This window comes from Telmatherina bonti, assembly GCF_933228915.1.
Source record: "Telmatherina bonti genome assembly, chromosome: 11".
Classification (NCBI taxonomy): domain Eukaryota; kingdom Metazoa; phylum Chordata; class Actinopteri; order Atheriniformes; family Telmatherinidae; genus Telmatherina; species Telmatherina bonti.
Genome location: NC_136629.1, coordinates 30,070,381 through 30,084,224, shown reverse-complemented (window position 1 = coordinate 30,084,224; position 13,844 = coordinate 30,070,381). Strand labels below are relative to the sequence as shown.

The 13,844-nt window shown below is 37.1% G+C and overlaps 2 protein-coding genes across 2 annotated transcripts; one reads left to right on the top strand and one right to left on the bottom strand.

The window, feature by feature from the left end:
• Positions 1-91: 91 nt before the first annotated feature.
• eef1akmt2 (EEF1A lysine methyltransferase 2) lies at positions 92-4,774 on the bottom strand. The gene is made up of 6 exons (XM_079249434.1): positions 4,646-4,774; positions 4,240-4,305; positions 3,681-3,795; positions 3,305-3,412; positions 969-1,185; positions 92-457 (listed from the first exon to the last, which is right to left on the bottom strand). The coding sequence occupies exons 1-6, from the start codon at positions 4,753-4,755 to the stop codon at positions 360-362; spliced, it is 714 nt and encodes a 237-aa protein (XP_079105560.1). The 5' UTR covers positions 4,756-4,774; the 3' UTR covers positions 92-359.
• Positions 4,775-4,855: 81 nt separating this feature from the next.
• Positions 4,856-12,902, top strand: abraxas2 (abraxas 2, BRISC complex subunit). Its single transcript, XM_079248963.1, has 9 exons — positions 4,856-4,936; positions 6,587-6,677; positions 7,622-7,658; positions 8,073-8,139; positions 8,339-8,529; positions 10,300-10,419; positions 11,089-11,173; positions 11,261-11,378; positions 11,628-12,902. Exons 1-9 carry the CDS (start codon positions 4,865-4,867, stop codon positions 12,197-12,199), a joined length of 1,353 nt encoding a protein of 450 aa, XP_079105089.1. The 5' UTR covers positions 4,856-4,864; the 3' UTR covers positions 12,200-12,902.
• The last annotated feature ends 942 nt before the right edge of the window (positions 12,903-13,844 follow it).

Sequence of the window (13,844 nt, the reverse complement as noted above, 5' to 3'; positions counted from 1 at the left end):
TGGGAAGAATTACAAAAGGTTAAAAAAATATTTTAATTTATTTTTATTTTAATCTAATACAGCATATCAGCAACACTACTAAAAGCCAAGGTGGATTAGATGTTTTCTTTCTTCTCTTATTTGATTTCACCCCAACATGAAGTATTATGCAACCACAAAGCTACAAAAGAATGAAACAACAAAAAAAAACATATCTGAACTGAAAGCAACAAAAATGGTTTTTAATAATCATTTGATGTGCAAGTCTGAGATCACATAATGTGCCAAACAAAACTCAGACTGCAGAACTGACAGATACAAACGTTTTTTGTTTTTTTTAAAAAAAAAAAGGCAAATGTCCACTGGTGCTGACAGATTCATCAATGTACTCTCCTGAAGATGAGCGCTGTCACACTGCTCCCTGTCTTGCCACCAAACTGAAACGTGGGTGTAGGCAACTCTTGTACAAACTCAAATCCTGTGAGGCAACACAGAAAATGTGCAGATTAAGAAACATTCTTTGTGCCAACTAACAAAAAAAATGAACACAGATACCAAGAAGCGTTTCTTCTGGACTGTGGCTAAGTCACCAAAAAGGGTTTGGGAGCAGAACTGCGAGTCAACAGCTATCCATCTACCATCTGTGCCGCTTCCTGGGGCCCAGTAAAGACAGGCTGTCAGTGTGAAAGATGAGATCTCGAGGCACTTTGGCCCCCTGCAGGCTCTCCGGGGTGACTGCAGTGAGACGATTGACAGCTAATGGAAACTTGCCGAAATTCGGTCTTTACAGGCTGTTGCTGCTTGCAGCTTAACAACTTGCCAGGTAACTGTTGTGGCTGTGAAACGGTCTCTGCTTTTACTGAGAATCAGACAACATGACACTCAAAAGAAAAAAAAAGTTACATGCCAAAGAAACAAGTCTAAACAACCCTGATTTAAAAAAAAAAAAATAAATAATTAAAATCTATTACAAATACACAAATTCTCACCTTCGCCAAATCGCTGAAGCAGCTGATCCTTCGTCCAGTTACAAGAAGTAACAGCAAAAAACCCATTGTTCTTAAGAACACCTTTTAGAGCCTCAACATACAGTTTTTTGCCCTCGTTGGTCTTATCTGGGTTTAAGCTAATGGCGTCAAATGTCCCTTTATCGATGCAGACGTCATACTCTTTTAGCTCCTCTTTACAGTTTAAGAAATCCACCTCCTGTGATAAAGAAAAAGTCAGATGTTAACATTTCTTGTTATTCCTTTAACAGATATCCCATCTTACCCAAACTCCTTAAATATAAGTTGTAGCCAAAAGCTGCCAAGATGAAATGCGTTATACTTCACTGGTTTTAATTTCTATTTAATAAATTCCAAATGCTGACATGACAGCAGTTAATTGTGCAGCAGTTTCTGACCTGCTGTGCCACTAGTGAAAGAACCCCTTTATCTGGACAGAAGGGCAAAACACCAGACCTCCAGGGTGAATTCACCAGCCACACACTCATAAACCATGGGTCACAAAATATGAGATATATGAAGAAGGATCAACATTGGTTCCCTGCATGTGAGATGGAAAAAATGGGAAGACGCCGGCGCAGACCGTAACTAATGTAAATGGAGACGGGCTTGATTTAAAACCAAAGATGACCTGTGAAAGACGAGCACACTCGCACACTCTTGGCAGTTTCTAGTACTGTAAAAATGACCAAGATGCCAACATTCTTTGCTCACATACACACCTCTGTGCTCTCCCTCTTTAGCTAACGTCAATATTGACTTTAATGGCAGCCCTTCTGTCCAAGCAAAGTGTACACCTCCATAGGTGTGTGATGCATATAACATATAAGCTACAGCAGTATGCACATACAAGAGGAAAGCATACTCGCCATGTGCTTTATAGACCAGCCAAGATTTATGCCCTGCATCATGTATGTTAACTGCTGCCAATTCATGGGATTGAGGTGGGCACACTTCCATCCCATCCAAGGCCTTTTCTTCCCGTCCAGCTTTCCCACATGGTAAACACCAGAAAGTTTCACCAAACCATCCTAGGGCTGAGTTCACTGTATGCTTTATTAACGGTAGTTAATACTGAAGTGGATTTGTTTTGTACTGATGCATATTAATGCAAAAAATGAAATTATTAAATCACTCACTGCTTTTCCCAAAACCCATTTTATTATTACATTACTACCTGTGCAGCACTATTTGCTTTTGCACCTGAGATCATTCTTCCACAGTGTGTCAATTCTGATCCTTTAGATTCAGAGGCACAGCTTCCATCTTTAGCTATTCCCCACTCACATTTTAATAGTGGTAAGGTCTGGGTACTGTGATGGTTTTGGACACAACCATTGCTCTACAGCCATTTAATAATTTCTGTGTTAGGTTTTTACTTGTTTTCTGGATGGCTGATCATTTATGCTGGGAGGTCCCACTACAAACCATTTTAAACTTTTTGGCAGATAATGTGTGCTTGTATTAGATGAGCCAATGACACCACATGTATAAACAGGGTATTCAGAACTTAAGCAGAAAAAAAAACAGTGAAAGATCTACTGCACATAGGATTAAGGGGATTTTCTGTATAGTAATTTTATTATTTCTAACCCATCAGGGATGTTTGCTGCCAACTGGTTCATATTGGGTATCATCTGTAACGTTACCGATTGAAAATATGAGGAGGAAAAAATAAAAAAATCAGGAAACTAAGGGATGAGGTTTTGGAGATATGTGTGCAGTTACACAATCGGCTGATAAAACAAGCTTTCTTCACGTAATGTAATGCTGTTCTAAGGACATTCCCATAGGGGTGAAAAAGATCTGAAACAGGATGAGTCGTCTCAAATTTAAAACCCAATGAAATACGACATGAACCACTTTAGTGCTGAAGTATATGTAAATGTGTGCAGTGTAAAACATGACTGAATATAAAACTTCAGTCATCTGGGTCTCAAATTTTTTTTTTTTTTCTTTTTAAATTGTGGTACATGTTCAAGAAAATATCTTGATTTACATCATTTTCCCTTTTTAAAGGTCTACTTAATGAAAAAAGAGTGAATATATTCGGGGAGAGGCCAAGATAATAAACAATTTTTTTTGTTGTTGTTTTTCTTTTTAAAGTAGGGAGCACGAGGAAAAGTGTAAAGTGTATTTAATTTCCCCCACAAACAAATAAACCATGTCTAATATTACCATATAGTTTTATAACTGTTTGTCTGATGTGTAGTGAACACATATTCACCCTTTGAGTGATTGTTTTCTTTTCTTTCTTTTTTTTTTTAATACTGTTCTACATGTAAGTCTGTGGTTTTTAAAGATAAACATTAGCCCACCTTTACAGTGACATCAGTCAAGCCCTCTGCCTGCAGAACATTTCTTGCCAATTCTACAGAAGCAGGAGAATAATCTATTCCCGTTAGATTCTTGTATCCGTGTTTAGCCTTAGACACACACACACAAGAAAAAAAAACAAAAAAAAAAAAAACAAGCAAATGAAGAACAAGGTCAGGTTAATTAATCACAAAAATGCTGTAAGAGTCTACATCATTAAAAGGGATTCTTATTGTTGGAATTAAATCACATATTACGTATCTGGGTTTTCAGATAAATTAGATTTCTAAAGCTCTTAATGGAATACAACCAGGGCTGAAAGCATTCATATCATGGCATAATGAGGTTCTTTTTAACCCATTTATCCTCTATACACACCAGTTCAACTAAAAAAGCTCCATTTCCAGTGCCAATGTCTAGAATGATAGCATTTTCAGGGATCTTAGCCTTGTCCATCCATCGCAGCACACGGCTCATGCTTTCCTCACCAAACCTGACAAGAAAACAAAAATAGACAAGAAGTTGTTTTCAGAGGAACTGTTAAGAATTTTATTTCCCTCCAGATTAGACTGTATCAGTGTAACACTTTACGTAACCAATAAATGTTATCACTCGTACACTGCATAAATGTCTCAAAATCCTTTTTTGCCTGAATATTTTAGGACTTTTAACATGACATTGTATTCAAACTATTTTGAAATCCATTAGCTTGCTATGGCTACCCTGACAATATTCGTCCAAAATGTTAACAATGATTTTTGATTTTCCTGAATTTGACATTTTCATTGATGACCGAATCTAAATACCTGCTGCCAATAAATTTTGGATGAACAGATGTCAATAGGATGCAACAACTGCATCTGCTGGGTATGAATGTTTTAATCAGAATACTGCATTCAGTGTTAAACCAGAATCCCAAAACATTTTCTGCTCTTACCATATCTCACCAACATCTCCTATGTCTTTGAATGTTTCAAGTTCTCTTTGGTATGTTTCCTCCCAGCTGCAAAATGACAATCATTAACAATTTATACTGTAAACACTGCAACACACAAAACAAACAGTATAATTGCATAAAAGACACAAGGCTGTGCATCTCATAAAGGACATTATTTTAAATGTCACCAGCTAAAAGTCAACAGATCACACATCATGTCTTACTTTAAACTACCAAACATAAGATGATCTACTGTGGCTTTGTATTGGAACAATGCATCAAAATGCATCAAAACTAAAATCGTGATTCCTCAAGTCGTGTCTGCTAGCTTTCTTACTATTTCTAGTAGCGACAGGAACCTGACAAAAGTAAGCTTCCTTTGTCATTTAACATGATCGACACTTACTATGTTTTCGTTCCGAGTTTTGAAGTTCCAAAATCATTATCCAAGCACCTGTCTTCTTCTGAATCTGAAGTGTTTTCACAACCATGTGAGTCTTCTGTGGCGTCTTCCATGATGTTGTGGATTCTGTCAGTGACCGCCTACATTTCCCACAGTGCGTTGCGTTCAAGGCGCGTGCCTGCAGCCGCAGGGGCCCCTGGGATACGTAGAGATGTTTCCATCATGGCGGCATCTATTTCAGGTTATACTTTTAGTTCTGTGTGTTATCACAGCGCCAACAGCAACTCAGATCATGTAAGTGTTCCAAATTATTTTTTATAAATTGTTATACAGGGATTGATAAAGCGTCTGCTGTTTAGTGATGTGTGTGACGGTCCACTATTTCCGTTAATAAATAGTTTTTTTTAGTGTCATCATCCTGTTGCTGGCTAGCTATAAATGGTGCCGTCTATTTACTGGAAGGTCTTCTCTGATCAAACTATGTAGATATAGAAATATGAAGACACGGCTAGTGGTCTGAAGATTATATAATGTTTTCACAGTTGCAAGTGTAAATTATAAATGCTCTGAGTCATCTGTAAGGAGCTAAACACGTGAAAACCTGTTATATTAATATTTGCAATACTACTGAGAAAGTTTGAATTTCAGGAGGTACTCAGCTCCAGGATACTTAGCAAAGCTACCAAGCCAAGTGACTTCCGTGTATCGGTATAGTTAATGTCTTCAGACAGTTTGATCTGTAATGTTGTAGGAATTTAATTAGTTGTCAACTAATTAAACTCTGTTTAAATTCCAAACTTGGTTATCAAGTGCACCACTGGATATTTATTTAATCTTGCATGGCTTCTTGTAGCCAGGTTAGCTGGTTAGCCACCTCGCTAATCTTAGTTGCTATCAAGTCTGTACTGCTAAAGAAAAGGAATAAATTTTCTCTCTTTTTTTAATAGGTTGATTCTATCAACTTTCATCGTTGTTATAACAAACCACGGGAGAGATGTGTGACAATGTAATGTGAAATAAACATTTCCCGTAGCTTATGCAAACTAAGCTGTGTTTTCAATCGTCTTCCTGTCTTGGAGTCTTTTAAAAGTCAGACAGGGAAAGTGGTTTGTTGCCTCTAGGCTTGGTACAAGTTTGCCTGCATTCCTGAATAAGAAAGGTTCAGAGACAGTTGTTTGCTTTGAGTCGTCCCTCCATTGTGGTGGAGGAAATGTTTATATCTACAACAGAACTCTTAAAATATATTTTGACACAGTACCACAGTTATAAAGCCAAAGAGTACTTTATTAAATATTAATAGGTTGTAGTTTTTTGTTTTTAAAAAAAATGTTTTTCAATCTTTCATTAGATGATAACTAGGACTGCTACTGTAATAATTTTGAATGGCTATTAAATTGAATTCAAATAATTATTGTTAATACTACAGTTGTGTATTTTTCTCACATTTTTGCTCACAGCTTTGGTAAATTTGGATTAGTCATTGTCAGTTTAATGCCACCTTTGAGTATGAAATCTGATCGATCGGTTCCTTGCATGTCGACAAACGTGTACCAACAGCTATGGTGTTTCATTGCAGCTAAATTCACAAGACCATTAAATGTTTAGCAAAATTAAATTGTCAGAGTTTTAATAAGTTTTCCACCTTAAACAAACAACTGGAAGCACTCTTGTGTCATTAACCTAGACGAAGCTCACTGCTGTGATGTGGTTACTAAAGGAGCTTCACTAAACCTTTAAATTCTTGTAAGCAAAATAAATGATAGAAAAAAATGTATCTGAAAAGTAAAAGTAAACCATGCAGAATAAAAATACATAATTGGCTACTTATTTTATTTTATTTTTTTTTAAATAAAGAAACTATTTGGAAAACCATTTATTAACCAGTTTGTCTTATCCCAATCTTTTTTACCTTAACCATGTGTTTGGAAAAATGTCTTTACTCAGGAGGGCTTCCTATTTGGAGATGTGAGGCAAGAAGAAACCATCAGCATCAGTGATACACAGATCAGCAGTGCAGAATTGCTGCAAGTTGTAGGTAAGAACTGAAGTAGACAAAACACAGCTTTTGGGACATTTACTCTCAGCATTATGTTCAGTAACCAATCAAAATCAGTCTGTGACAACAGCCTTAAGACTCAGTGGTTCTCAATCATTGGGGTTCCAAAGAACATTTCAAGGAGTTGTCATATCATTGTTAAATGTAGGCTGTATTGTTTTTGTTTTTATCAAATAAATGTAGGATTTTTATCAGGGTTTTCAGAATTATTGTGTTAATGCAAAGAGTGTTTTAATTTTTTAATGCATTAAAGTATAAACAACAGCGTTATTACACATGCCACATTAAAAAAATCTAAATTTGACCATTTCTTTGTAAGACAACTACACAACAACAGGGAACTAAGTCCAACAAAAACCTCTTTTTTAGGATATTTTTCAAACCTTACATTTTGATTTATGTTTTTTTTTTTTTTTTATTGCGTGTAAAAACATAGATGCAATTTTCAAAACCTGAACTTGACAAGAGATGCTTATTTTTGGCTTTTGGGTGCTTATGAGAACCACTGTTTTAAAAGACAACGTGACACAGGCATGAGCAGCACTGGCATAAATGACAGACATAATTATGTCTTATTTCCGTTTACCAACATGTCAATATCAGGATCCTGTTATTGCACCTGCTGACTCTGGTAGCAGTGTGGCTCACACCGAAATGTCAGTGAAATTATTGTTAATGTTATTAGAACAGTTGTGTTTTTAAAACCATAAAAAGTCTAAATGGTTTATCTAAAAAATACAATAACATTTTGTTATTTGATCTACTTTTTAAAGTTAATAAGTGTAAAATTAAAAGCGGGTATATCATGCTCAGCAGCAGCAACCATTTTGGTTCTGCACCTTGGTTAATATTTGGTTGAAGCATTTAAAGTTGCATAAATGATTCTGTTTAACTTGAACTATCGTCTTTTTCACTCCCACTAGAAATCCATAACCATGACCCATGTGCACAGTTGTTTAGGTAAGCTATGAGCTCTCAGCTCTCAACCAACCTTTCTTTTGAGCTTTTGCTAGCGTGCGTGATTTTATGTGCCAATTTTTGTACCTGTGAGTTTGTACGTATGCGGAACAGTATGGAGGCACTATCAACAACAACTGTTGTTAAATACTCCATGAAATGAACTTATTTGTTTTTATAATTCTCTAGTTCTAGTTTAGTTTAATTTCTAGTTTTAGTTAACCAGAAATTAGTTGAGGATTCAAACAGTTACATCAGGTATCTTTTATCTGTTAAAGACACTGAATAAATTTAACAGTGAACAGTAGATGCTCCATCTGACAAGACTGTAACAGAGGAGGGTTGTGGCAGAGGAGAAGGATCATGACAAATGTGTTTGAACTTACTTGTTTGTTTTTTTTTCCTTTTTCTCATCAGCTTTTATGACTACGCAGGTAAAATCAATGAAGAAAATCTTAACCGAATTCTTAAAGAAAGACGGAAAGTGAGTAATTTCATTCTTTATTGCTGTGTCAACAGGCTCTGGACTTATGTCCAGTTAAATGTCAACTCTTTTCTGCTTTATACCAAGCCTATGCTCAAAATTAAAATCAGATCTTATGTTTTCTATACTACAGACTGGGGTTGTGGAGAGATTATTTTTCTAAAAATATAAATTAAGTGTTATTTCTTTGGCCTTGTAGAATGTCATTGGTTGGTATCGTTTCCGGAGGAACACTCAACAGCAGATGTCATTCAGGGAGCAGATTATCCACAAACAGCTAACTCAGCTACTTGGCGTGCCCGACCTCGTCTTCCTACTCTTTAGCTTCATCTCTACCGCCAACAGCTCCACACACGCGCTGGAGTATGTGCTCTTCAGACCCAACCGCAGGTGATAACAACATGCTAACCAGCAGGAACATATAGACAGTTACAGTCGCACACACACACACACACACACACACTAACACATCTATCCATCTATCTCTCTATCTATGTCTCTATCTATGTCTCTGTCTGTCCTATCTCTCTGTGAGGTAGTGTGTCCAAGGTTGAAGAAAATCAGACGTAGACAGAATCAGCAGTCCTGGGATTTCCTTAAAGATGGACATTTTATTTTCCACAAGTTGTCCATCGTACAGTTTCAAAGATTGATGGGCATTCAGTCACCAGTTTTACATCCTTTTCCTCACTCTCTCTCCTCGCAAACTCTCAAAACTGATTACTTATATACCTCATTAGAAACACACTTGATTGGATTTAGCTTAAACCATTTCCCCATTTCACTATGCTCAGCAACCTTATTCTACAATAACAATAATAAACAAACCAAATTCCTAAACAAACAAAAATACACAAAAGGAAAACCAGTTCTAATACATTATTACATAAGCCCACACTTAAAGAAACTACAGAAGAGGAAAGCCTCCACTTGGTTTTTCCCAATCTCCTAATCTTGGAAGTCACTCACACCTGCAATGAGGAAGTGCTGGGTTGGCCATTTCCCAACACCTATCCTGCAAGATGGAGTTAAACAAAGAATAATGTTAGATGATAACACAATGGAAAATGAAACACAATGCAAACACCAACAGTACGGGATAGTAAGTGCATCATGGTTACCTGGCAACAGAAATAACAGAATAAAGTTAAAGTGAGAAATATGAGAAAAGGTAAATGTTAGGGACAAGTGGTGAACAATTACAATCTCACCCACTTTGTCACAATCTCTATATATATCTCTCTATATATCTCTATATATATTAGGGGTGAGAAATCGAATATCAGGATTTTTTGATTCCCAATTTTAAAATTGATTTTTTTTTTTTTTGTTTAAAAATTGTAGTAATTTTTAATAAATTTAATCAATTTTAAAATGAATAAATTCAGATAATTTAATAAATTTTTTAAAAGAATACAAATAATGCATTTTTTTTTCTTTTAAATCTATCTTTTTACTTGTCTTGGGCATTATAACAGCAGAATGATGGTCTGGCTACTGTGTTTTTCCCAACTGAAATGAAGAAAAATGATAAGCAAAAACGGTTTTGTACAATATATATATATATATATATATATATATATATATATATATATATATATGTATAATATAATTATTCTTGCTTGCTTGCTCAGTTATTGTCAAAATTTACTCAACCAGTATTACATAAAATATGAGATTGGCTGTGAATAGAAATCCTTACCAGCTCCCTGAAGCTTAGTTTGTACTTCACTGTGAGCTTTCATTTAGAAGCAGCTTTCAGGCCACTCAAGGACGCTGTACAATAAAAGAAAGAAAACAAATAGAAAAAACAATAGCAAGTAATGAATAAAGAATAGAGGTATGAAAACATGGGACCATGTAGTTACAGAGTATGCTATCTCTAAAAGATGCATCTTTTAGAGATAGCATACTCTGTAACTACATGGTAAGTAGAACGGGGAAAACCATCAATTTCAAAGGATAGATATTTTTCTTATGTTCGCTTTATAAAGTTGATGAAGAGGAATTACAAGCAGTCCAGTATGTGAAGTGACTTCAGCTAAGTAATTTTTATGATTTAAAAAATAGCCATATGTTGTATTTTTTGAGGATTTTCTTTTTGAAAAAAATATATTATATTTTATAAAAAGGTACTAACTGATCATCTCCTCTCACTAGGTACAACCAGAGGATTACACTCACTATCCCAAACCTTGGTAATACAAGCCAGCAGGAATACAAAGTCTCCTCAGTACCCAACACTTCTCTCAACTACGCCAAGGTCATCAAAGAGCATGGGTACGTTTTGGTTTCCTATTTCTGTACTGTGCAAACAAGGCTGTCACGTGGAAGCTGTATGCAGCCACCTGTTCTCACCTGATGTGATACAACAGGTTCACAGGTTGAGATTATTATGCACACAACTGCAACCCAGCAGGCTTGTGCCTCTGCTTACCACCAGGCGCTTCCCAGATACTTTTCTGTTTGATGGGATGCTCTGCTGGCTGAGATTCAGTCAGTCTCTGTAGTGGTGTGCAGCTCCAGTAGTTTGAAGCACTGAAGAGTAAATGTACGTATGAGTGTCCATGTTTATATTTGACTCTCTGTCAGTAGTATTAACATGCATTTGCTGATGGCTAACTGCAACAGAGGGCTGGTATGTGACAGCCTGCACATGCATTGGTTTATATTTCTGTGTCTTTGTGTCTAAAATTAGACCTGCTGTTTCTGTTGCAGATGAGTGCCAACTAGACTATAGAGGTTTAGTCCAGCTTGTCTATCTGGCGTCTGATAAGATTATTCAATTTTCACCTTAATTCAGCCAATATATGTGTGACAGCCAGCAAAATATATATGATTTAGCACTGGTATAGAGCATATCTGTGTAAACAAACTTGCCAAGCCTGGTGCTATGTAATCTATCTGAAAAGGTGTAACTGAAGTCCCTTGTGCTAAATATCTCTGCAGGGCTGAGTTTTTTGACAAAGACGGTGTAATGAAGGATATCCGAACAATATTCCAAGTGTACAGTGCACTGCAAGATAAAGTCCAGGTGAGTTGGACAATGTGTGTATGTGTATCGAAATGGAGTCGTTTTGTCTTTAAATTGTTTATTTATTTATGCTTTATTTATTTGTAGGCTGTGTGTGCGGAGGTGGAACAAAGTGAACGTGTTAAAGAAAAAATTCAAGAAGATGTGAACAAACTCAAGCAACAAATTGCTCTCAGGAAGCGCAACACTGCAGAAGAAGAAAGAAGTATGTGCTAAATTTGCATTGATTATTTCGAACTGTTGAACTTCATTTACGTACTGGTTTAGACATTTGAAGCATAAACCGATATAAGAGCAGTGGCGCTAAATTAAGCAGGAATTTGAGGGGGATTGCTTTTCTCAGACCCTTTTATTATCCCACGTATGACTGATTCTGTGTGCGGATGTTTTATAACTGTTTAAATGTGCAGAAGTTGCCTTTCTCACCACTTGCATCTTTCTCTCTGCCATACAGGGCTCCGAGAAGCCCAAAATGCAGACTCCCATCCCACTCCAGAGGAGAACACAGAACCTTCTAAGACTTCTCTCCTGACACGGATAACTTTTCAAACACCCTCTGCCCCAGAGCGGCCCAGTACCTCGCCTAACCCACCATCTTACACTGACCTCTTGTCCCAAGATGACAATCTGCTCTCCTCCTCTTCCCCAACCACCAGTGCTGCTCTGTTGCCTCGACCTCAAGCTGTGGGCTCTCCAGGACACCCTACCCCTGTCCCACTGGGGACAGGCCTGGGTCTAGGCCTCGGGCTGGGCCTGGGGCTTGGTGCCAGTTCCAATCCAGTTAGCACTCCCAGCACTCCCTACCTTGGGAATGGTGATGGATCTAGCTCAGACTCATTAGACAGACAAGCTGCAGGGCAGGAAGATGATGAGGATGACGAAGACGAGGATGAGGACAGTAGTGAATATGAGAACTTAGTGAGCGAAGGCGCTCACCTGCCAATCGTCTCTGCCAGCGTTTTAGCTCAAGGCCGACCAGCCGCCCTCAGCCCCGATGGGGATGCTCGTGGCTCGCAGACCACATAGAAATACACCAGAGGATGTGATGGACACAAATAAAATGACACACCCTGACAGGTGGGCATCTGAAGCAATCAAAGATAAGCAAATGTAGACAAAAGAAGTGCCAGTCCTGAAAGTGAAAGGCATGCGCCAGTGGTGCCCCACTGTGTATAATTCTTCTTGTCTTAGTCTGATCTCCATTTTTAGGGGAAACCTTGCTTAGTTTTGCAGGTGCATCTGAGTGTGGGAAGTTGTCACTTGTCATATTTCCTTTGATATAAAGCTGTTTTAAGAGGGATAAATATGGCTCTGGATATTATGACACAGTTAATGCCAGTTGGTTGGCAAACAGGTGCCCTAAAAGACAGGCAGACATTTTCTGTATGTTCTGTAGCTGCATCTTTTTGTCTCACGTTTGCATCACTAACTTTAAGCACCCTTTCTTGCATGACCTTTTGCACTATTTCGTTTTTTCTTTGTTTAAACAACTCCTCTTAGAAAGCAAAGAGAGAATTTTCTGCGGCCTTCCAACAAAAGACAAATAGTTGTTAAACTGGTTTTTTTTTTGTTTGATGTTTTTAAAAAGAAAAAACAATGTAACTAGTTTTTTTTCTTTCAAGCACATTTGTTGCATTTGATTATGTTTTACTCTGCTCCAGTCGAATCATCCAGTTGCCTATATAAATGATGATGAAGAATAGATATCAAGCAAAGTTAACTCTGCCACTTCTGTAATGGGTGCTTTATATACGTTTTATTTATATATATATATATATATATATATATATATATATATATATATATATATATATATATATATATATATATATATATATATATATATATATATAAATTTTTTGTTCAGTTACCATTTAATCTTAATTTGACTAGTGTCAATGTCTTGTTTTTCTCCGATAACACTGAAATTGTTTGCGCTTTGCTGCACTTAACAAAATTTAAGATTTCTTTTATTATTGTGCTCTACCAATGCTGACATGTTGTGCCACATGACTAGTCCTCTTCGACCACCCTGAGCCAAACTCGGCTCAGCTTGTTCGCATTGTACGGGGTTCACAGGGCAAACACAGTGTACTGTAGCTTTACTAACCAGATGCTTAAAGTTCCCTTATGCTGCTGCAACACAGAGAGCTACTATTAAAGTGCATATGTCTGTTTTTGTTCATATACAAACCTGGCTGCTACTTCCATCTTGTCACACTGGTTGTCTCAGTGCTACGGACCACACTCATAGAAACACCTCAAGCTCACAAATCCATGATTTCTTCCCAATTCAAATCGTAATAGAAGGCTTACACCTGTAGTGTGAGAGTTGTAACCTTGGAAACAGAGATTGGGCGCTTAACCTTTCTGTCTTTGTGAAGTTGACCATGGCATTCATGGATTCCCCCGTTTGGATGAGTGTTAAAAGTACGGACAGGGTATGGCGATGAAAACATTGCGAGCCTGCTTCAGTATACAGTGCCTTTCACTCAGGGCGGTTTCTGTCTTTACTCAAATCACGTTCACAGATATCTTTTAAGGGGTGAAATTAGCACAAGCTGTTTTTGCATTTGCAATAATCAGCTTGCAGCTTTATTTTATGTTTGTTTTCTTAATGTTCTGCAGCTATTTGCTTCTTTTTCCTAAATGTTTTATCTACCTGAAATAA

Excerpts from the sequence above, each read along its gene's own strand:
- eef1akmt2 (XM_079249434.1), bottom strand. The coding sequence starts at position 4,755 with ATGGAAGACGCCACAGAAGACTCACATGGTTGTGAAAACACTTCAGAT. Across the intron at positions 4,306-4,645 it reads AAACTCGGAACGAAAACATA|CTGGGAGGAAACATACCAAA; the intron begins GTAAGTGTCGAT and ends GTCATTTTGCAG. Across the intron at positions 3,796-4,239 it reads GGAGATGTTGGTGAGATATG|GTTTGGTGAGGAAAGCATGA; the intron begins GTAAGAGCAGAA and ends TTTTCTTGTCAG.
- abraxas2 (XM_079248963.1), top strand. The coding sequence starts at position 4,865 with ATGGCGGCATCTATTTCAGGTTATACTTTTAGTTCTGTGTGTTATCAC. Across the intron at positions 8,530-10,299 it reads CTCTTCAGACCCAACCGCAG|GTACAACCAGAGGATTACAC; the intron begins GTGATAACAACA and ends TCCTCTCACTAG. Across the intron at positions 11,379-11,627 it reads CACTGCAGAAGAAGAAAGAA|GGCTCCGAGAAGCCCAAAAT; the intron begins GTATGTGCTAAA and ends TCTGCCATACAG.